The sequence below is a fragment of the Anthonomus grandis genome, chromosome 1, assembly GCF_022605725.1.
Source record: "Anthonomus grandis grandis chromosome 1, icAntGran1.3, whole genome shotgun sequence".
Taxonomy (NCBI): Eukaryota; Metazoa; Arthropoda; class Insecta; order Coleoptera; family Curculionidae; genus Anthonomus; species Anthonomus grandis.
The window spans coordinates 17,835,989-17,861,903 of record NC_065546.1 but is presented as its reverse complement, the minus strand read 5'-3'; the positions used below and the strand labels follow the sequence as shown (position 1 = coordinate 17,861,903).

Below are 25,915 nucleotides of genomic sequence, written 5' to 3'. Positions count from 1 at the left end.
TTACCTTCGTACCTCAATCTATGTTACTTTTAGCTAATCAATCGATGACATAATACGTGATTACCCATAAAGCACAACCCAAATAGAGCACTTCAACTACAAATCAAAAAAAAATATTAAAAAATGAGCAGTACGTGACAGGCAACCATGGATCTCGCGGTTGACCATCATCAGTTGGTGATTCGCTCATTCGCGAGGCTCAATCTACGAATCGCGAGCCTTCTTGTGTGGTCGTACCACGGGTACGTCTTAAGTCAGTTTCGAGCCGATTGCCTTACCGACAACGTGACCCCGCTTTCGTCATTTTGAGCCGATTTTTTCGCGTTGTTTTCGCGCGCTGCCTTTCCAACCTAATCGCGGGTTGATGTCTTTATGTATGTGCCGGTAGTGAGCCAGTGGTTATTATTGCTGTTGTTGGAATGAATATGCGAATTGTAAGAGTCGTGATTGAGGTTGGGATTTGAAGAAATTTGGTAAGAAAACTTAATAAAGAAATGTTTTTTATGAAGTACTTTTTCACCCTTAACATGGTTTCATGGTTAGACAGGTAAATAAACATGTCAATAATTATTTTAGCTCAACTGCGTAACTGAATAAACCATTTTTAGGTATTAGGGTTTTTTTTGAGTCGTACTGGGTTAATGTCATAGTTTACGTACGTATTACGTTTTATATTATTACGATTTTTCAATTATGTAGTCATAGTTTTTAGTTAACTTAAAATAAGATTTTTATAATATTTATCAATGCTTGCGTGCAAGTATGGATAAATGGACCCGAATGTTTGGCTGTTAAGCCATTTTGTAATGTACTACTAGTAAAAACAAATCAGTTCCCTGCAAATAAATTCTCATACAAAACAGAAGTCCAGTGTAATAAGTAATTACTTTTATTCATGAAACGAGTTCATTGAATTTAAATTTTAATATGTATGTTTTAAAAATATTTTGTACTTATATCTAGTGAATCTAGCCTGTAAGTTTTTCCAGATTTATATTTAATAATGCCTGACATATGTGAAAAAGTTTTTATATTTTACATAAATAAATGACTTTGAGTATGAGTATGAATGCTGGTAGCGCTATCTAAATCAGTTATAATAGTAAATGGAGACTTGTGCAATTCTTACTATATATTAAGCTTTTGACAGCTTTGGTTGTTTACATCATATTTACAAATAACGTTTTTTTTTTTGAAGAATAATTGGAATTTCTGTAAAACGTGATTAAAGTTAAACACTTAGGATGCAATGCTGTTAAAGGCTTATGGTTGACTTAGAGTAAGAGGATTTTCTTCATGGTAATTCTTGCAACTATTAGGGTGAGGTTGGATGATAATGATGTATTTTCATATTTTGGCCAAGTAGGCGAGAATCAAGCATCTCCTTTTTCATCTACATCCTGATGTGTATTTTTGTGAAAACTATGCTTTTTGTTGTAAAAGAATTTTTAAGCGGAACTTTTATTCTTCCCAGTATGAATTCAAAAGATAGACATCATAAGTGTGTTATTTTTTAGTCTGATGATGGCTTTAAAGCAAAAGACATCATCATTTGACTAAAAAATGTTCATTTAATTAACTGTGATACTGTAGACTTTGTCTTTCTCTTTTGTTTAATGTTACGTTACAACTTTCCAGTATGACGTTTGCCGCGGGGTTTAGCCTGTACAGGGTCTGCCAACAAGGTGTACGGCTAAGATAGCGGCTTAACTATACGAGGTAGAGCAAACATTTCTACAGCAAAGTCGTAGGGTTCACAAAAATCTACGAACTAAAAATATTTTTATATATACTGGTTGTGTCACAAAAAAGTTACTATAAAATATGATTTTTTTTAAATGGTACGCCCTGTATATTATGGTACTAAAATGTGAGGCAAAAAGAGTACTTTACTTTGGTATAACGTTTTTAAAATTTCCGTGCGGCGTTGCAACGTAATTAATTTTTTTATGTTATTTTTAGCCTTTTAGAGGGTTCGTTTAAAAAATCATAATTAACTTAAAATTTATTCTGCTCCTATGAAACTTGTACCACTGTTAGTCTAGGGTACATCCTCTAGGCTGACTATGATAATTTATTATTTTTTAATACAGGGTGTTTTTAAAAAACTTTCAAACTTGCTGAAATTAAATACGCAATATCTCAAATTTTTCAAACGGAACACCCTGTATATTTTTATCTAATTAGGTTTGTCCCTCAAATACCTTAATTTTTTATTTAATATGTCCTATAGCTAAACCAAGTACTTTTTGAGATATTTTAACTTTTCTGTAAAATACTACGCATAAAACGGGTATTCTTTAAGTTTTGATCAAGATTGCTTAGAAAAAATTATTGAAGAATTAGAATTATTACTTTTCCTACAATTATTATTATTATTATTACATACTTGAAAAATTAACCAACACAATTATTCACCTAAACTGCTAAAAAAAACAGCAAAATTAAATTACATACTAGGTAGGTACTAACGTATTTTTGCATAAATGTACATCGTTACACTAATTTTAAATTTTAAAGATCAATTACAATTAATATGAATTGTTTTCAATATGACCTCCTAAATTTTGTACGCAAGCGTTTACCCTTTTTGAGAATGAGTCATTCATTAACCTTTTCCAACATAATTGGCGTGACTGTTTGAAAAATCTCCCGAATTTTATTTTTCATTTGTTTGATGAGTTGTTTGATAGACTTTTTCCTTCAAATAGCCCCACAAGAAAAAATCCAGTTTGCTTAAATCTGGGGACCTTGCGGGCCAAGGGACCCACGGACCGGCCCACCTCTCCCTATCCACCGGTCATCAAAATGCTCATTTAAAAAATTTCTAACAGCATGGCTATAATGAGCCGGAGCGCCGTCATGCTGAAACCAAATCCTATCTCGAACATGGTCAGGCAACGTTTGTAGAAGGACATTAAAATCGTTTTGTAAAAAGTTTAATAACATTTCACCTGTAAGATGTCCATTAAAAAAGTGCGGTCCAATAACGTAATGTCCTATTATTCCTGCCCAAACATTAAGCGGCCATCTATGTTGATGATGAATTTCTCGGGTGAAGAATGGATTGCTGGTGTCGTAATAATGAAAATTATGTTTATTAATACTGCCATCATTATGGAATGTAGCTTCATCTGAAAAATCACAAAATTTAAAAATTCAGGCTGACGAATCTTATTTTGCGCTCACTGACAGAAAGCCATTCTTCTTTCATAATCCTGCGGAAGTAATTCCTGCAACAATTGAATATCGTAAGGATGGAGTTTTTCGCTTCGAAGCATGCGAGATATTGATGTTGCACTAAAGGGTAATTCTTTAATAAGCTAACAACGCTTATGCTACGATTTTATGAGGATCTTCAACGACACTTAAAGCTACTGTCATCCTGTTTTCCTCATTTGTAACTGGCTTCACCCGTTCATGTTTCTCATAAATTACACTTGACCTGTTCTCTCAAATCTTTCTTTTAGTTTTTGAAACACTTGTGCTTGGGGATGTCTTCTTTCAGGATAAAGTTACGCATAAATTCTAGATGCCAAAAGGCTTTCAGCAGCTCCAAGGGCATATATCATATCAACAAATTCCTCACGAGGAAAATTCACATTGATTACAAAATGAACAATAAAAATTAAAAATCGATTAACTAACTCACTGATAATAATTTTTAAAATGGTTTTTGAAGAGAAAACATTAATCTTGTCTACTGCTGTTATCAAACTAATAATCTGACAATTAAACGTTTAAACCAATGTTTCTAAGCAATCTTGATCAAAACTTAAAGAATATTCGTTTTATGCATAGTATTTTACAGAAAAGTTACGCTAAAATTAGCTATAGGACATATTAAATAAGAAATGTAGGTAATTGAGGGACAAACTTAATTAAATAAAAATATACAGGGTGTTCCATTTAAATAATTTGAGATATTGCGTATTTAATTTCAGCAGGTTTGAAAGTTCTTTAAAAACACCCTGTATTAAAAAATTACAAATTATCATAGTCAGCCTAGAGGAGGTACCCTAGACTAACTGTGGTACAAGTTTCATAGACGCAGAATAAATTTTAAGTTAATTATGATTTTTTAAACGAACCCTCTAAAAGGCAAAAAATAACATAAAAAAATTAATTACGTTGCAACGCCGCAAAGAAATTTTTAAAACGTTATACCAAAGTAAAGTACTCTTTTCGCCTCACATTTTCGTACCATAATATACAAGGCGTACCATTTAAAAAAAAATCATATTTTATAGTAACTTTTTTGTGACACACCCAGTATACATAAAAATATTTTTAGTTCGTAGGTTTTTGTCAACCCTACAACTTTGCTGTAGAACTTTTTGCTCTACCTCGTATAGTTATAGCGCTATCTTAGCCGTACACCTTGTTGGCATACCCTGTATAAGTAATGTGTCTAAGGTTATTCGTTTTTTGCATTCTAAAAAGCTAGCCCATAAAACTTTCTTGTTTAAAAAAAAAAGTAAGTATAAAGAGTTTCTTTAAATAAATACCTCATCAATATGGAAAAAACTTTGTTGGAATCTGGATTAAAAAAATAGATGGTTTTACGATATTGCTTATTAAATGAGTTTTTCGTATCATAAAATAATGGCAATTTTCAAAGTCAAGCTCTGGATGAATATGGATATTGGGATATCAATGGTCTAAAGCCAACCACACCGAATTGATGGCAGTACTATTTGTTAAAAATATTGCTATGCAACAGTAAACTTCCACTTTTAGATGACTATTTGGATAACTTTTCCAATATTTTAACTACTTTTCGTAAAAGTAATACTATAAATTTGGCATCCAAAAGGGTAAGTTTAAGAGATATATCCGTTGTTTCTTGTCACTCAATAATAGTCTATGAGAAAAGTAGAAAATTGAAAAAAAAATTATTGCCTTTATTATTTCCTTATACATTTTTCTATACGACATGTCTAGTCAGAAAAAAAACCTAAACTTCCTCAAAAAATTCTTCTGTTTTTTTGATAGATGATCGACTGACAAAAAATAAATGCTACATACATTTTTTTTTAATTTCAAATGCTAAACTGATTATATTAAAGCATGTTCTATGTATTTTTTGTGTATAAAATAACACAAATAATATAATATCTTAGAAGCTTATATTTGGTCTTAATATTAAATTGCTAAATTGCCTGGCAGCTTTAATTTAAATGGACCGTCACTAATTAAATTAATAGAACCATAAAAAAAGTGAAATATAATGCTCTCAGAGACTTCAATTTATAATACAAGTTCCTTTCATCTTCAACTATTTAACCGAAATTAGTCATATAAAAATGCTTATTAGTTTTCTCTCTAATATATCTCCATACCAACAGATCTCTACTTTTCTGATTTATCTAATAGGATGATATATGTTGGATATTATTTATTTATCTAGTAGTGTCAACGAGCGAAGCCATTTTATATAAATCAAAAAGTATAAAATGCAGACACAAATATCTAAAAAATACAGGAAAACGTATGAATAAAACTACTTAATAATAATAATAATAATAATAATAATAATAATAATAATAATAATAATAATAACACACAACATAAGGCATGAAATAATTAGGTCACAGAAGGTCAGCAATAAGGTGTAGATAATCACATTAAAAAAAACTGTACTCGATAGTAGGGTATGCTATTACAGATTCTGTAATAGCATTAAATTATAAGAATAGCATAGCTTAAATTATAAGAATATGGGTTCAAATATGCAAAGAATTCTAGAAATAAAACATAAAATTACAGTTAAAAAGCTATTAAAAATCTTTAAGAAGAGGATTTTGCTTTATCCTTTTTGCTAATAAGTGCCGCTCAAAGAATATTTAGCTTAATAAAATATTTTTAATTATTTATATTACCTTCAGACATTACTGATATTACTGACAGGAACATTACTGACGCATAACTTTAATGGATAGGACTGTCAGGAGAAGACGTTATTTAACTTTTTCCAATATATTATAGATATATAGATTTTTTAAGGATTATGGCTTATTTAACACACAGTTTTAAATTTTTGGACAATAGTAATTGATATACATAATGATAAAATTAAAGTAAAACATGTATTCGATTTAAGGTTGCCCTATTTAAAAATATTCCAGTTTTTTTTTTAAGTTTTAACAATGGAAAATATACACAAACAAACGTTTCTGTTAGTTTCTTAGTGGTTAATTATTTTCCATGATTCGTGTTCACAAAATTTTTTATAAAATAAAAGCGTGGGTTGCCTCACATGTCTGCCTAATCAAGAAGAATAAACAAAAGGCGCTTATCGAACCCAACTTCACCTGTGAAAGTAACAACGCAGGCTTATTACTAAAGCAAACCTATAAACATGGCGGGCACCTTGACACCATCACTTGATAAGGCTAAAACTTAGCTTATGTTTTGGAATATTTTATATCGGCAGGTGTATTGAATTGATTAGTTTGAACCTGGCCATACATCGCATTCACATAGATGAAAAATTATAAAATGTCTGCAAATACCTCCACTGCCCCAAAGTATCTAATCTTGCCAGTTCAAATCTTGGTATATTAACCCGTAGGGAACAACCGTATAAATTGGGCCGGTTTGCCCATTAAAATTTCCGGTGAATTCTGCAGGCTAATTAAGAGACAGCTCTGGCCGATGGCCAACCGACCCAAGTCGAAGATAAGGCCCATTAACACCTGGGTCACGTGACTGGTAGTAGGTTCTTTAATTGGCGCGGTCGAAGGAACTTATCAGATGGCAAACGGACACGATTTACCTCTTGGCTTGGGTTCACAGCTACTGAGTTTTACTTATTCCACTTTTAAAATATGTTGGGTTCTTTAATAAATGGTTATTAAATAATTTGCTGCATAATTCTTTGTATTATAGGCTGCCTAAAGAAGTTATCGGATTCCACAAAACTCGTGGTGGTACAAGAACCTGCGGTACCGCGAGAGAGAGCAACCTAAACTCAGGCCAACTATGATTAACGACTTTATTATACCTCGAGAGTCCTAAAAGAAAACCGGATTTAGTAACTTCATCATCATACATACAGGGCGCTCTTCGGCTTCGTATACCGTGATCTCCTACGCCTTTTTTTCAGCTCTGTAATTTTCCTTCGTTTTGTTTTCGAAATTTTCTTTTTGGTGCTGTATAAAATAAATTATTAGCAGAGAGGCCAAGAAGGCAGATACTTGAAAGTTCTGACAAGGCTGGTATTTTTGTAAAATGAATTGCATAATAAGGGAGTTCTCGAAGTTATTGCTGTTATACGATAAATGTGTGTAGCAGTGAATGCTATTCAGCTTTAAAAAGGAGAAAACTGGTGAAACAAAACAAGCGCATTGATAGTGCTCAACTTAAATAAACATGATCTCCATACGCTGGTGAAAGTTTTGTTTTAATGTTTTTATCGACTTTTGGCAATTGTAATCCTCAATATATCATTTATTCAAATACCTTTCAGTCCAAAACGATAAAGTTAATACTGAAAATACAAAATTAGATTTCTGTATTCTATTTTCTACTAACGTTCATCCAACTCCTCTTCACCTTAAAACATTCCAATTCTTTGCTACGTCATAATAATAAAAAGTAACAACTGATGCAATTAAACTATTTTGGATGTATGTATTATAGTAGTTAATGGCGATTTGTACTCTCTCATACCCACATGAGGTTTTATTACGTCTTATGTTTTAGTCTTATATCTTAGATTACCGAAACTCTATGGAAACTTTGAAGGCTTGCATAATAAAATTCAAGACATAAAAATTCCTTAGAAAGCTTCATATCTTATCTTACACTGAATAAATCAACTATAATTTCTAAATTTAGTACATTCTTAATTTCATGAAGAAGAAATTACGAACTAAATCATTCCTACTCTTCTCACAACAGCGAGGTTTCATTAAAATTGTAAAAAGTAATTTAGTATGGTCAGTCTGGTTTTTGAAATTTTAAAACATCTATTCAATTTTTAAAGCTAAAGAATCGAAAATATGTATTGCCTCTAGCATTTAGGAGCGAAACTGCACAACCAATGGAGATATAGTTAAAACAGGCCAAAAATCACCATAATACAGCTACCAGTTTTGTATCGAGTCTCCTAAAAAAGATATTAAAAAAAATTTAGAAAAACATACAATGAAGCAACAGTAGGCAGGTGAATACATAACTTATAATCTATTTAAGAACTGGTAAAAATATACAGAGTGGCGATTCTAACTGGAATTAATTTTCTAACGCTCCTAAAAAAATATTTAAGATAAATAAATACAAAAATACTTTTTGCCTTTAAAAATGTGTTAAATTTTTTAACCCCTTAATCCTAACACTACTTAATTTTTTTAAATGGTATGATAAATTTATGACAAACAGAAGGCTGTCAACCTCCATTTTAAACTTTTATTTTAAAATTAATCATGTAATTATAAATACATATTACATTTATTGACATAAAAATACCAGAAAAGCCTTTTATAGACTCTTTCAACTAGATCGAAATTTTCCTAAGCCTATTCAACATAAAGGCAATATACGATTTAATAATTTGATATTTCTGCTTACAGTAATTTCTGGCCACTTATACATATTCAAATGCAACATACTCAACTCAGCTCACTATTTAGTTTATTACAATTATCAGCAAATAAATCACAATGTATTAACGATAATAAAAAATACTTTTTTTTCAAGGTCAAGGTCATTAATTTAATGACTATACTGAAACTTCAATGAATAACATAAAGCTTAGAAACCAATTCTAATATATTTTATATGTGTTCGAGTGTTGCTTGTTAGGGTGATTTTAATACATGTAATAGCGTAAAAGTCATATTTCTCGAAAGAAATACCAAATAAATTTTACCTTTTGTCCCATCAAAACTCTAATTATTTGCCAAATCCCCTAAAATGATGTTCTCAAAAAAAGGGAACCGAATTGAGAAAGACAAGACAAACAAAAAGCGAACCGCCCCCATTGACCCTCTCAGTCTGAGGTCGGCTTTCTACTCAGCGTCGAAACGTCAGACGGAGATCCGTTAACGAATCTATTTAACAAATTTCCAAGGACCGATGCAAGTGTCAAAAATTTATTTCTGCCGGCATCCTAGGGCACAGATTTATGTATTTTTCGATTTAATGGGTTCTAGACCAGCTTTTTTCTTTTATTTTTCTATTTCTAACTACCTGCGACTTATTCTTAAAAGCGTCTTCAATGTTGGAAGCTTTTAGAGAATCGGTGAAGATTTACGTGTGATAAACAGAGATGGGGAGTGACTGTGAATCTTTCGTTCAAATCATTGTTGTCAAATGGGGCACAAATTACTGAAGTACCATATTTATTCTAATTTATACTAATGACTCCTAACTGCAGACTAAGAAAGAGGAACGTATCTTGAAAAGCGTCGTAAAAAATGTCATAAAAATTTTAATTAGGCAATTCACTCACGCTCCGTCAATCGACGTATCTGACCAATTATGTCATGCAAAACAGTTCACATTGGTATTTAAACTAAGCCCATCATCAGGTAAAAAATTCCCCTTCCGACCAAAATTTCGATTACTCGGGTATTTTTTAATTGGATCACAAGAAACACCGCTTAATTCGCGGCCAATTAGGTGTGTATCACCCAGGTAGGGATAATGGGGACATACAAAGTATTAAATGTTTTCATTCAATTTTTTTCAGCATGTACCTTACAGTCCACTTAATCTAAACCAATAATGAGCCTTATCTTATAGTAGTTACCACAAGATGTTTTTTTCGGGTCAGTTTTTTACTATAGGCTTTTGAAAAATAAATAAACTTTCCTTAGTGGGTCCTTATACAGAGTGGTCCAACTTAGCGCTTCAATTCGAATTTCTAAAAACGTTAAATATATAAGATCTGTTAAAGCAGTCATATAATTTGGTGCTTATTAATATTTAAAGAAAATATTCCTGGATAAACCCTAAGAAACAAAATTTAAATAGTATTTCGTATTTATATTACTGTATTATTCTAAAACACGCGTGGAATAAGTAAAACAGAATTTTACATTTCACACATGTTATATATGTACAACTATCAAGTTTAATTTTCTTTCAATGGTATTTTAGATGCCGCCACGATATAAAAGTTTTAACAATACATATTTCTTTAAATAACCTTTTTAAATACATTTACCTTAAATCACTTTTTAAGGCTTAGCTTTTAGATGCCGCCTCATTCCAAGACAAGGGTGAGAACAAATATTGTCACAGTTATTATGGAATTAAACTATTCCTTTATCAAAAATTATGTCAGAATATTTATCTGTATTGTAATATTTTTACAATTTTTTTAATTCTTTTTTATTAGCCGTAGAATAAAATAAGTGATAAGTTTTTACGGCCATTCTTTCACCCTAGATGATATTTTGTATTCTAAAGGTCATATAATTAGACTATACATTAAAAAAATGTTTGAAGCACAATTAGAAAAAATTGTATACACAAATTTTCTATGTATCTGTCTCTTTCTTACGGAGATGTTATCAAGTACCAAAAGTAATTGTTTATAAAGATAATCTTTTTTATGTACTCTTAACTAACATAAGACAGTAAATGAATTCTTGTAGTTCTAAAATTAAAAAAAAATTTGCTGTCCAATGAGAAAATGAGAAAAAGTCTCTAGGCTTAAACTATAATTATAGTATATTGTTTTTACTTTTTCTTCTACATAAAACCTCGCTTCTTATTTTTTCACAGTTTTAATTATTACTATTGAAATAGATGTATTTAATAGTCAACAAATATGACTCAATATATTTCTATTATTGGAGAGGTTTATGATGTTTATATTTAGTTTAAGCCAATATCCACATCGTCATCTTTCTTTATGAAAACAGAAAGCAATGTAATATAAATGCGTTTGTATAATAACTGACGTAGTGTTTTTACTAATACAAAGACCGATTCATTAGGTCCGTATTAGTCTGTATTAAAAGGGATATATTTAATATTTATTCCTTTTTCGACTTTTGCTTCATTCGCTGCTTAAGTAATAAAAATAAAAGAATAGTTATTATAATTTGTGTTTTTGTTCTACCCATATTCTTAATAGGTTATGGGCCCAGAACGTTTGTTTGAATAAATTCGGTACGCGATAAAAAATTATAAACTTTCAAAGTGTAAATAAACTTCAGTGTTGTTAGTGCAAAAAAAAAAAAAAAAAAAAAAAAAAAAAAAAAAAAATAGTGACAATGGAAAACAATAAAAAGGTGCGACGTAATATTACTTCGTTTAATGGAACTAATTATTCAATATGGAAGTTCCGCATAAAAGCTCTTATTGCCGAAGAGGGTGCATCACAAGTGTTACAAGAAAATCCACCTATTGACTTACCTGTCAACTGGCAACAATTGGAATTAATTGCTAAGGGTTGTATTATTGAATACTTAAGCGATGTAATGGTGGGCATGATTACCGAGGAGGACACTGCTCGTGTAATTTTAAAAAAGCTGGACACCATTTATGAAAGAAAAAGTTTGGCCACCCAGCTTGCTGTTCAAAAGAAATTGCTAAGTTTTAAATTCAAGCAAGATACACCTTTAATCGAACATTTCATCAAGTTTGATGAAATGATTATTGAATTAACATCCGCAGGAGCTGCATTAAGCGAAATGAGTAGAGTAGCCCACTTACTCTTAACTCTGCCGCCTTCATATGATGGGATAGTGACTGCGATTGAAACTTTGTCGGAAGACACCATCAATTTAGGTTTTGTAAAAACACGTTTATTGGATCAGGAAACAAAATTGCAGCAGGAAAGTGGAGACACGACTAGCAAAGTTTTGCATGTCCAGGTTACAGATCCAAAAATAGCAAGGCCGTTTAAGAACCAAAAATTCCACTCTTTTAAAGGCAAAAATAAATTTGTCAATAAACGGAATTTTAAAACAAAATCAAAGTATAATAACAATAGTAACAGCTACCCGAAGAAGAGATATACTTTTACAAGGTGCGACTATTGTGGTAGGACAAATCACCTTAAATCAAACTGTTTCTACTACAAACGAGAACAGGAATCCAGGACATTACATACGATTCAAACCAATCAGGATGAATCAAGTTTTGCATTTATGATGTCTAGTAGCAATTTGCCAAAACCTGCTAACCATCAAAGCAATAATACTATTAAGTTTCTTCTGGATTCTGGAGCCACCGATCATATTATAAATCGGCACCAATATTTTACCCATTCTACGGAATTAACAAAACCAGTGGACATATCAGTTGCGAAAAACAATACTGCTGTAAAGGCTTATCAAAGAGGAGAAATCAATATTATTACCAACTTGGGTGTCCATGGAAAGTTGGAAAATGTGTTATTCACTCCCGAAGTTCCATACAACCTACTCTCGGTAAGACGCATGCAAGAGGCAGGTATGGATGTACTTTTTACATCAAATGGAGAAGTGACGATAAGCCATGAAAGTAAAACCATTATAACTGGTAAGGTGATTAATAATTTAATACCAATAATTTTTAAAATAAATAAAAGTCTGATTCAAAATATTGCAAATCAAATAAATGTGCATGAAACCAAAGCGCCATATGATAATTATATATTGTGGCATAAGCGCTTAGGTCATATAAGTAAGAATAAATTTTTAGAACTAAAAAGGCAGAAATATTATAAAAAATTAAATAATGTATATCCCAGTACTGGTTTATGTGAAGCTTGCATTTATGGAAAGCAAGCATGTTTGCCTTTTGCTAAAAGTAAAGATAAATCTCATATTCTAAGACCACTATATATTATTCACTCAGACATTTGTGGACCTATTTCTCCACCTACAATAGACAATAAAAATTATTTTATAACATTTATTGATGAATTTACTCACTATACGGTAACATATTTATTAGTCTATAAATCAGAAACATATAATGTTTTTCGAGATTTTGTACTAAAAAGTGAGGCCCATTTTTCTTTAAAAGTAGCATTTCTATATTGTGATAATGGGCGTGAGTATCTCTCTAACGAAATGAAATCATTTTGTAAAGATAAAGGTATTTCTTTTCATTTAACCGTTCCATATACTCCTCAACAAAATTCTGTTGCGGAGAGAATGAACAGAACTCTTACAGAAAAAGCTAGAGCCATGATACATGGTGCAAATTTAAATACACGTTTTTGGGGTGAAGCTATTTTAAGTGCCACATATATTTTAAATTTAACCCCGACAAATGCACTACTTAAAAAGGAAACACCTTACGAATTATGGCATAATAAAAAGCCCAAAGTAGATCACTTAAAAGTTTTTGGCTCTACTGCTTTTGTACATAATAAATCTCGAAAAACAAAATTCGAGCAAAAATCTGTCAAGGGCATATTTGTTGGCTATGAACCGAATGGTTATAAAATTTTTAATTCCCAAAATAATAAATTCATTACAGCTCGGGACGTTATATTTGATGAAACCACTTTTAACACATCAAGACCTCAAATTGAACTTGATGAAAGGTTTCACACACAAAGCTCCGAAGGTATTAAAATATCTAAAACTGATAAAAACCCGGTACCGATTGTTTTCCCTTTACAATCGGAAATTAAAACAGTTAATAATAAAGCTGTCAATAAAACCGAGGATAAAAATCAGTTATGTAAACAAAATACCGACCAAAAATCTGGGACACCCGTTACGGAACCCAGACGGAGCGAAAGACTCATAAATCTTCCTAAAATTTCATATAACGAAAATGAAATTGGTACTTTTATGAGTGTACAAACACCCCACTTAAAAGTCCCTTCTTGTTTTCAAGATATAAATAAACGAGCTGATAAAAGTGAATGGGAAAAGGCTATTAATGAGGAAATCGAGTCTTTGCTAATTAATGACACCTGGTCTTTAGTACCTAAACCAATAAATAAAAATATTGTAGACTGTAAATGGGTGTTTACTGTTAAAAACAATATACAGGGTAGTTTACCCAAGTATAAAGCTCGATTAGTAGCCAGAGGTTTTAGCCAACAATATCTCCTAGATTATAATGAAATTTTTGCCCCAGTTGCCCGAATATCGACTTTCAGAATATTTTTAGCAATTGCCAACCAATTTAATTTGCACATTCATCAAATGGATGTTAAAACGGCATATTTAAATAGTATATTAAAAGAGGAAATATATATGAAAATTCCCGAAGGTGTTAATGCAAAAGACGGCTATGTATGTAAATTAAATAAATCATTATATGGGTTAAAGCAATCAGCAAGATGCTGGTATGAGCATTTTGATAAAATTTTAAAACAGCACAATTTTCAAAATTCAAGCATTGACCACTGTTTATATTTCTTAAATAAAGGCCATATCACCGAAAATGTTTATGTAATTCTATATGTAGACGATTTAGCAATAGCTACTGGTAATATTAACACAATGTTGAGTTTTAAAACTTATTTAAAAAAATAAATTTAAAATGGTTGATATGAATGATTTAAATTATTTTTTAGGAATCAGAATTGAAAGAAATCAAAATCAAATTTCTTTAGATCAAAGTAATTATTTAAAAAAATGTGCTTAATAATTTTAATATGAGTGATTGCAAACCCGTAAAAACACCTCTGCCGTCTAAATTAAATTATTCAGCATTAAATGCCGATGAACGTTATGATGCCCCATGCCGAAATTTAATAGGTTCTTTAATGTATGCTGCTCTTTGTACTCGACCAGATTTGTGTACAGCCGTTAATCTATTAAGTCGTTATCAAAACAAAAATAATAAAGAGTTATGGCAATGCCTAAAAAGGGTTTTAAGGTATATAAAGGGTACTTATGATTTTAAACTAATTTATACCAGAAATAAATATACCGACATTTTAATTGGCTATGTAGATGCTGATTGGGGTAGTAATGAAATAGATCGAAAAAGTACGACAGGATTTTTGTTTAAATTATTTGAAACTTGTGTAATTTCATGGAACACAAGAAAACAAAATTCTGTCGCTACATCTTCGATGGAGGCAGAATATATGGCAATTTTTGAAGGGGTTCGAGAAGCTCTCTGGATTAAGTCCTTATTAACAAGTATTGAAATAAATATTTTTAAGCCAATAATTTTATTTGAAGATAATAATGGTTGTATTTCGGTTGCTAATAATCCTGTTGATTTTAAACGATCTAAGCATATAGATATTAAATATCATTTTACTAGAGAGCAGGTACAAAATAAAACCATATTAATAAAATATGTTCCCACAGGTCAACAGTTGGCTGACATTTTTACGAAGCAACTTCCAGCTCCAAAGTTCCACGAAGTCCTATTCAATTTGAGGCTACAAAAACTATCGAATAAATAAGATAGTATATTTTTAAGTGGAACTAAATGGTTTGATTTGGTTTTTCTTTTTGGGGTTTTTCCAAATCCTAGCAACGAATGTTGGACCATATAAATTATTTTCCCCAGATATGACTATTCTTTGAACGTTATTACTTAATTAGGTTATAACTTATACATTTTTATTTAAATATAATTGATTCATTTTTGAGAGGGTGTATTGAAATAGATGTATTTAATAGTCAACAAATATGACTCAATATATTTCTATTATTGGAGAGGTTTATGATGTTTATATTTAGTTTAAGCCAATATCCACATCGTCATCTTTCTTTATGAAAACAGAAAGCAATGTAATATAAATGCGTTTGTATAATAACTGACGTAGTGTTTTTACTAATACAAAGACCGATTCATTAGGTCCGTATTAGTCTGTATTAAAAGGGATATATTTAATATTTATTCCTTTTTCGACTTTTGCTTCATTCGCTGCTTAAGTAATAAAAATAAAAGAATAGTTATTATAATTTGTGTTTTTGTTCTACCCATATTCTTAATAATTACAAAAAATAATGTTCTTTAAAGTCTATCAAAATGTATTATTTAAGTTTGTTGATTAGTATCTTATGTTTTATATTCCAACGAAATTGTGTAAATTTGTTAAATAATAGCATAACTTAAATGGATTAGATGATTTCTGACCGTTTCTGATTTTTCTTTAAATATATCCTACAAGAGCCACACGGAATAAGCCATAAAAATTTAATTTTTAGTAAGAAAATGTCACAAATCAGGTGGTTATGTCAAATCAAATGTATCCCTTACGTTCGAAAAATGTTTATTGCTTATAAGAATTTTTGCATTTTTATATTCTTTTTTTATAATTTAAACATGACAAAATAATGATACTTAAATATGTCAGGCTATAAAAAAAAGCATTTTGAAATTACATTTACAATGTCTTTCTTCACGGAAACGACGTACAATACGTCAGCGAGATAGTTTCTCGTGCCAACAGATTTATTATATGAAGCAATAAATTTAATCGTTTAGATGTAATTATAATCCCCGAACGCGATGGTAAAAAGCTTCGATTACCTTTAATTACGGTAATTTAACCGGACAAGGCTTAAAGGTAAACCGATATATTAAGGCCTGGTAATTAGTCCGGCCGCAGACTGGTTTTTGGTTCGTTTACTTTATGAACGATTAGGACATTGCTGGTTTTGCAGATTACGTTAAATAATGCGTTAACGCTATTTTAGAATTACTTTATTTGGAAAATAAGTCATATAATATTAAATTAAGGATCTATCCCTTTAGAACAATTTATTTAAAATCATTTAGTTCAACAATATAACAATCATCACGCTTTTAATTTTTATCGACTAAAAATGACAATTTCAAAATCACGGCTTAGTGCTCTTTTAAACCAAGCGTAATAGCAATTATTCATTTAATTTCTGTTTTTTACTATTTATTTACTTTATTATCCAAATATATTTCATTTCGTTTTAATTAAGTTGCACACGTTTAAATAAAAAGTACTTTCTCTTCTTTTCTTAAAGTTAGAGAAACTGTGGTCATTTCTATCTTCTACTACGTACCTAAGATCGATATATTTTTTTACCAAGTCGTTTCCTGATACGGCAGTATACTACGAAATCGGTAGCAATAATACTACGTACAATTTGTGATCTTGAATGCTTGTACTTCATATGTCTATTACTTGGAATATTTATCCTGTATTTCATTTAATTTTTATTTTATTTAAACTAGAGTGAAAATAAGACATCCTTGAAAACCTATTCTTCGACACTTTAAAATTTATGGACCATACATAATTATTTTAGGACCAACGGAAAACGTGTTTAAGAATCTCGTAGATAAGAATTACTTTTATGACTTTAAATAGAATAAATCGTCTAATATAAAAATATATAAAAATATCGTCACAATTTATTTAGAGAACATTATGTGAAAAGTAAAGCACCTATTTCCTTTAATATGAACTCATTGCAACCAGATTATTCTATCATATTTTCTTCTCACATGCCTTTATAAGCTTTAACTTTTTAACATAAAGCATAAAATATTTTTAGATATTTTATTTTTCGTTTTGGATAAAGCTTACTTACAAAATAGTATATCTTGACTTACATCGTATAAGGACTTAACTAAAGATAAATCGTTATATCGTATTACGTATGATAGTATCACTAATTTGTATTATAAACTTAATCCTTTCTACTATAAGATAGATAGTTTTAAATTTTTTATAACTAAACAGAAAATATAATTAGATACACGCTATTTCAAGACTAATTTTTTCTTAAAAAAAAGTGTATGGTATTAGATACTATTAGAAAGATAATATAGTTAAGATAAATTATATTGAACAAAAAAAAATAGAAACAGTTTATTCCAACGTTGTTTCCATATATTATATTAATTATAATTTTCTTAAACTTGAGACACTTTTAATGGATTTAATGGTTTCTATATACCTTTTTTTTAGTTTATTTAAAATTAACGTTTTTTTAAATATCAGCATAAGATAAATGGATACGATTATTACAAGAGTAATTTTGAGCATTAGGACATTTTTTGAAGCATCACTATCCGGAAAATAATATCACCCAAACATTTAAATTACGCCATTAACATTTAGAGTACTGCCAATAGCCCAACCCAACTGTGAATAAAGTTTATTACTGGATAAACTACTTTTACCCAGGGAAAAAAGTTATTCGGGAGAAATAGTTTTGAGACAAAAGTATTCAGGATGACCGTTTGAAAAATTGATTGTTCAGAAATAAGTTCTATAAAACGATTGTTTGAGCAAATTAGTTGTTAAAATATTACTCGTGAAAAAATCTGCTTAACTTTGCGCAAATAATACAGCTTCATTTAACATATTGTAGTTATCTTTTTTATCTATTTTAAAGTTTACATTCATCTACATATATTACTATATAAAAATTGAAACTTAACATTTTTTTACATTGAAACTAGAATATAAAAGATACAAAAATATCCCTAAAGGTTATCCAAGAATATAGAGCATAAATAATTACTTTAAATGCATTTTTAATTTAATTGTTTGATCGAGAAATAAATAAATATCATTTCATATTTTAAAAATATTATCAATTAACCAGTCATCATCAAAAATCATTTTTATTAATTTTTAATAATCTAGACTAATAATTTTTAAATATCACAGTGGAATTTAGAGATATTTTACCAATTTTAACACGAGTGTAATTTATTATGTATTATCGAAATGTCATTTAAAATGACCAAAAAAATCATTATTTAATATGATACAATAAATAATGATTTTTTAAGTTTTAATTAAAAAAAAATCTCTGTATTTGTTTACCACTTTTTCTATAATTTAAGTATAAATGTTACATCGTAATATCTAATTGACATTTTTTACATTAAAATGACATACACAAGACTTACGTGTCATATTAATTGACCAAAATATAATATCTCAAAATTTCGTACTTTCGGCGATTTTGGTAAATTTGACTCTTTATATTTCGAGTTTTGTTTCCTAATTTTCTCTAACTTATTACCACTTGAGAAGAAATCATTTCGTAAAATATTAAATTTTCCAATAAAACTAAAAAACCCACACCAAAATTTAATAGCGCTTCGAAGCTTCATAATTTTAACAGTTTTAATATACATATCAAATAAATACTTAAACGCTTTAGGTTCTCTTTCGAGTATATAATCCTAATTAAAATGTATCTTATTTCTAACTACACCTTAATGAATGTTTTGTTTATTTTATTCACTAAAATCTTTTAAAACCGTTATCCTTAGATCCCAAATATTAACAAGAAATTATTGTACTCCTACTCCATCTATTTCCAACCAACGAAAACCACTTAATTTAACAAACCCAAGCAAATCATCCTAAATTAACTCATCACTACACAACATCAATATCAACGTGACCAAAAAAACTTTACGAATAAACATGGCAACGTGGCTTCTTTCATCTGTTGCGTAGGCAGGTTCCTTAAAGGCCCAAAATGGAAGGGAGAGGGTACTCGTCTTTCAAATTGTACGCCAGATTTTTTTGGGCCATTTGTGACCTAGCTGTGATTTAGTGTTGTAGGTAGTTTAGAGTGCAGTGTGGGTGCAATATGATATTAAGCTAAAACTTGTGCTGTGTATAAGTGATTAATCAAAAAAGATGGTACATGGGATTTATTTTCCGCCCTATGGGCATCATCCAGGACATGGAGATTTAAATATGAATAACATTAATATGAATACTATAAACAGGTAAATTTATCAAGCATGTCTAGTATGTTTGGAAAAATTTAATAGGTAAAAAAAGCCACTATTTCATGACTTTATAGAATGGTATGCATTGTCTATTGAAAACCTTTCTCAACTCCTTTGCAACACTTTTAAATTGGGGTGCTAAAAAAATTAAAATGAAAACATTATTATTTATCTTTTATTTGATGGTGCTATCTTGTGCAGAAGCGAAGAGCCCGAGAAATCGTTTATATTTCATACCAAGATTAAGAAGAAGCAATTTAGCAGATTAAGAAAAAAGGTAAAATGCATTAAGAAATTCTAAATTCGATGACATACTTGTTAACTGCATTTTTTGAAAGAATAATTTACACTTTGTTAAATTTTAGCAAAACTTAAACAGGTATTAGGTTAATGATGAAAATTGTGTAAACTCACGCTTTCTTAAAATACGGCATAATTTAAATACATATGATGCCTTTAATATGATTCTAAGTATTTGTGATACTAAAATCTTAACAAATTATTTAGTTCTTGAAAAGAAAATCGAAATTTAACTTATTAACGAAAATTATCTCCATATTATTAAAAACAATATTTAAAAAAAAACTGAAAATATTTTTATATGAAACCAGTCAAAAACATACAGCTTATGAAAATATACGTTAATCAATAAGAAAATATTTATTATCTGATAAGTAAAGAACAAAATTTTACTATATATATTTTAATATACTTCTTAATATTTTCGAAAATAATAAATACTCTTTATCCGATTCCGATTCCTGTCGATATATTGATTCTTCTTAGCTTACTTTCAATAAATTTCCTTTATATAGCCAGGCATTTATATTAGTTCCTTAGTTAATTTAAATATCTCTTAGGTTATCTGGGTAATTAAAAAAAATATATACCATAGATGTTCTTAAACTAACTTAAAGGCCATAGTTTGGCGCTTGTCTAGCTCATATAGTTACTTAAAGTGAAGGAACTAAAATCACTAATTAAATAATTAAGTTAATAGATAAATAAGTAAGAAATTATATTGTGTATGTATATTGTATTATGTATTAAAACCTTATCTTGAAGAAATTATATGAAATTAAATTAGTTGCTTTACAGAATTATAAGAAAAGGATCTCTGGAAAAACTTCTTTGATAGAACTAGATAAATTAAAATTATTATAACAACCAAAAACACATCATTCTTTGCTACAATTTTATACAAGATTTTTCCATATAGATGACGAAATTTTCAATAACATTAGTACATACTAGTATTATTATGCATGTGGCGGTACTTCATTGATACAGGTCTATTTTCGTATTTTAATGCTTGGATAGTTGCAGGCTTATTAGCATAAATCTGCGATTTTAGATAACTCCATAGCCAGGATAAAGTCTAAAAGCGTTAAATTGTAAGTGCGTGGCGGCCAATTCTGGTCACCAAATCGGGAAATGACGCGACCAGGAGCAAACCGGGCAAGATTGTTAACGTTTCACGGACTGTATGATATGTGGCATTGTCCTGCTGAAACCACATGTCGTCAAAATCAGTAGGTTTGTCACAAAAAACTTTTTTATCATAGCACAATAGCTTTCGCCCTTCACCATTACTGCATTACCAACTTCGGTTTTGGAGAAAAACCTCACCAATTTCTCCACGCCATAAAACACACCATACAGTGATACATTATGGATGCATTACTTTCTGATGAATTATTCGTTGAATCTAAGCCCCAAATGCTGACAGTTTTGGCTATTAACAAAGCCATTAAGGTGAAAATGGCCCTTATTAATGAAAATGTTTTTCTTTGCAAAATAAGCAGATTGCCCCATGATCCAATTAGTAAATTTTCATCACTGTTCATGCTCTGCTGGTAGAAGTTATTCAGTCAGTTTAATTTTGTAGGCATGCAGCTATAAATCTTTAGTGAGAATTTGCTAAAAAATTTCTGTTATAATATCCATTTCTTGTATCCGGTGACTAATTGATATATCTGGCCTTTCTCACTCACACTCTCGCAAACTGCCATGATGCTTTACTCGTATCGTGAGTTTCATATCACTAACCAAAGCAGTACTTTACATTTTTTTTATTATTCTTTTCACAGCAGATGAATTAGGAACATTATTTCGACCGAACATTAAACGAACTTTATGAAAAGCAATTAATCTTTCTTCATTTTGATAAAAATTTTTGAGATTACTAGCTCGTATCTGTAAAAATCTACTAAATGAGAACAAGTGTATTTTTTTAATTTCCTATGAAAAGTAGCCCAAGAAACCTTTTGATAAATCTTAAGTTATTAAAAAATTTAAAAAAAAAAAACCCAAAAAGTCAAAATATGTAAAACCTGTCACTAGTGGTCGATACTACTTAAAACCAATTTTATAAAATTTTTGCCAAATTATATGAGCAAATGAAATTAGAAAAATGTCATTAAAACTTATAGGTTCAATTACTATGCAAAATAAGGATAAATTATTACTAAAGATTTTCCTTAGTCATCTAAATATAAAAAATTTTCACAATAATAATGATTAACAATTATAAAATATCAAAAAAAACTAAACTTATCCAACCGGTTGGTCTGAAGAAGTTTTGAAATTTGACATAATATTAGTTTTGATGCTAAAAATTAGGACATTGTTTTTCTTCAATTATTTAAATCAAAACAAATAATATAATCTACACCGTACATAAATATAATATGTATGTATTTTCTATTTATTTTATTTAATATGTATTTTCTCTTATAGTAGTATCTAATTCTATTATGGTACCGTAGTTTTTAACTGAAATGCGCCCCTGGTTTTTACGATATTTTCAGTAATTTTATTCTTAAAAGGGTTCTGAATCACTTAGTTAAGAACACTAGGGAGTCTTCTTGAGCTTAGTGTATATTTGCTTCATTTACATTTCTTTCTCTTGCAATATACAAATATTATTTGAAAGAAAATTTAATTTAGATAAATTATTAAAATAAAAGAAACAATAAAATTAAAAATTTCTTTATTAAAGACGGTAAAAGAAATAATGAATTACAAATCAACAAAATACTCCAAAACGAGATTTAACAATAAATTCCTCTTGTTAGAAAAGGTCACTTGGGGCCAGTCTCGTCGCGACCAAAGATAACGCTTTAAAATAAAATTAATTGCTTAATCAGAATAAGAAAGAGGCACATAAATTGTGTCTCTCATATATATGCACTCACACACACAAGTAGTATAAATTACTAAAAATTAAGCTATACGGCGAGGCTGTACTTTGTGGCACGTCCATATTTCCTTTTCACTCGCTAGCTTTTGGTCCTCGGCCTATTCAACTCTGAAATTAACATGCGGAGTCTTAACAAAACGTTTTTTTAAGCCTTTTTATATCAGTAGCGTAACAAGTCATAAACTTAGATTTGAATTATATTTAAAAAATCTCTTAATTTAAATTTACTTTAATTCTGTAATGGTAAATTTATTCAACTAGATCAATAATTTTTGTCTTTATTTGATATCTAGGCATGTCATATGTTTCTGATAATAGATTTATTCCTTAATTAACTTTTATTTATTTGTATATTTAGATCGCTATATAAGAAATGTAGTATTCTGTAGATATAAAAGCTTTTGGCGACCAATCAATAGTGCAAACTGTAATACTGAGATGAAATTAATTATAATTCCTACTCTGTTGCAGTATAATCTAAAAATTATTTTTCTATAAAGTTAGTTCTATAAAACTAAGTTCTATATTTTATCACTAGGGTGCGTAATTAAAATTCTGATTTGTTGTGGTAAATTAACTGTTGTTGATATGTTTAAAAAGTCCAGGTTTAGTACCGTATTAAGATATTTAGAAGTAAAAGAAAGTTATTGAATAAAATAACTATCAATAAAATTACTGTAGTTCTAAACAACTGATTTGATTTTAGTAAATGAAAGCTTGCTTGCCAAAGTCAAATAAGTCTTGTTTATAAATTATTTATTATAATTTATTAGGTGGAAAACATGGTGGATGTAACTGTTGTTTTAAATTTCCTTTCTAGATTTTTTTTCATTTTATTCAGTTAAGTCCCACGTTGTATTTATGCTTTTCTTCCACATGTATATCAAATTTACAAGAAAAGCTTAAAATCGCATGCCATATCACAATAGAGAAATAAAGTTTTGTAAAAAATAAAGCCAACTCCTTAGATGATAAAGTTTTGTTTTCCTAAATATTTTGTAAGAAAAACTAAGTGCCAACAGTGATATTTAGTGTATTAGCTAAAGATAATAAGATAAAGTTATAAAGAAGTTAAGATAATAAGCTGCTTAACAATCGAACTGGATATTTTATATATTACCGAAATTTGCCTAAAAAAATAAAATTCATCAAGTTGCGTTTTATGCTATTTAATCCTGTTGATAGCAAATATTGTTTGTCATTTTTTCCTTTTTTTTTCATACATTCTTATCTCTTTTAAAGAATTCGGTTTCAAAATCCTAACAATTTAGTCACATAAAAGTGCTTGTAGAGACTTTATTATTCTCATTGTTACTAATGAATCTCTTTACTTTCTTAAAAATAATGGTTCTACGATGGTTAGAAACAGTGCAACTCGAGCAATTAGTACGTTGGTACTAATTAGTACAGGAGGGCCTAACTCAAAAAGAAGTTGCTAACTGGCTAAATGTGTCCCAAAGTGTCGCGAGTCGTGCATGGAATCGATATGTAGAGACTGGGTCTGCAGCTTACAGGCATGGTGGAGGCCGAGAACGTGCTACAACTCATGCTCAAGACCGCTATATAACAGTAACCGCAAGAAGAAACCGAACATTTACGGCTTCGAGAATTAACAGCTACTTAAGGCATGCTATTTGGAGGGTAATTTCTAATCAGACTGTTAGAAGAAGATTACATGCGTCCAATTTAAGAGCCAGACGACGTGCCACACATCCACGATTGACGGGGGAACATCGTGCATGCAGAAATCGGTCGGCAATAGAACACAGTAATTGGAATTTTCAAAACTGGAGGTCTTGTATGTTTACGGATGAGTCCAGATTTCGGCTATATATGTGTGATGGTCGGTATGGAGGGAAAGGGGACAGCGATACCATGAAAATTTGATGGCGCTCACTACCCTTTTTGGTGGCGGTTCAGTTTGCGTTTGGGGAGGCATATGTTTCGATGGCCGCACCGATTTAGTGGTCTTAAGAAATGAAACAATGAACGCTATACGATATAGAAACATTATTATAGAGAACATAATTGTACTATTTCTTGGTGCAATAGGCGAAGAATTCGTTTTAATCGATGATAATGCGCGCCCGCACCGTGCGAGAAGTGTCAATCAAGTGTCAAGAAGTATGATCGCATTGAATTTTATGGCATTACCAGAATGGACTGGCCACCACATTCACCCGACATGAATTGCATTAAACATGTATGGGCCGAAATGTCTCGAAGATTGAACTAGCTCGAACAGCCACCTCTAACCTTAGAACAACTAGCCAATCAATTACTGGAAATATGGCAAAACATTCCTCAACACTACATTAATAACTTAATAAGAACTATACCAAACAGGGTGACAGCACTAAGACGAGCCAGGGATAGATCTACGAGGTATTAATTTTCATGACAGGACTTTGGGGCATGCTTTACAGGGTGTAATTTTATTTTAATTTTTCCTGTTGTGTGTTAAAAATTTAAATTTTTTAGGAGATATCTGTTTATTTAATTTTTCTTGGGGCTATTATGAGTGAACTTGATAGAGATTTATTTATTACATTTAATTTTGTTTTATTGTAAATCATTGGCAAACTAAAATTTCAGATTTTTATAATATCCACTTCGATTGTTGAGCAGTTTATAAATTATATTAAAATTGCTAATAAAAGTCTTAAAAAAAATTAAAATTTTACGAAATCACCTATATTTGTTTCATTAGTTCCACTTGTTTACTAACTAAAAGATATATTATTATAGTTCGTTACCATACAGGGTGTTTTCAAAGTTAAGTTATTTATTTTAACTGCTTATAGGACGTGTGCATACAGTCTGCCATTCTAAAACTTGGCTTCAGTCGTGGCAAGTCCGCAATTACAAACTTGTTGTTGTATCAGGGGCTCGTGCGCATTAAAGCTTTGGAGAGGGGTGAACAAATTGGTGTAATATATACAGACTTTTCCAAGGTATTTGACAGTATCAACCATAGCTTATTACTAGAAAAATTGAGACTTTATTATAGAGCTTTTCAGATTGTTTGGTGGCCTGGCTTGCAAGTTTTCTTTCTGACAGATTTCAGCAGGTACAAATGGGTGATGCTAGGTC

The 25,915-nt window shown here is 30.1% G+C and overlaps 1 protein-coding gene across 4 annotated transcripts in view; it reads left to right on the top strand.

Annotated features, from left to right (window-relative positions):
• Window positions 1–25,915, top strand: part of LOC126750057 (transcriptional activator cubitus interruptus) — a 176,682-nt gene that overhangs the window by 131,874 nt on the left and 18,893 nt on the right. Inside the window, exon 1 of one of the 4 annotated variants that reach the window (XM_050459577.1) lies at window positions 291–473. The exons of 2 other annotated variants lie outside the window; for them this stretch is intronic. Coding sequence is in view for 1 of the 2 variants with exons in the window: in XM_050459571.1 (XP_050315528.1) it covers window positions 19,526–19,617 (92 nt within the window). In the remaining variant the exon portion in view is untranslated. Of the gene's footprint in view, window positions 1–290; window positions 474–19,458; window positions 19,618–25,915 lie in introns of those variants that run through there. One more of the 4 variants, XM_050459571.1, reaches the window with a different exon arrangement.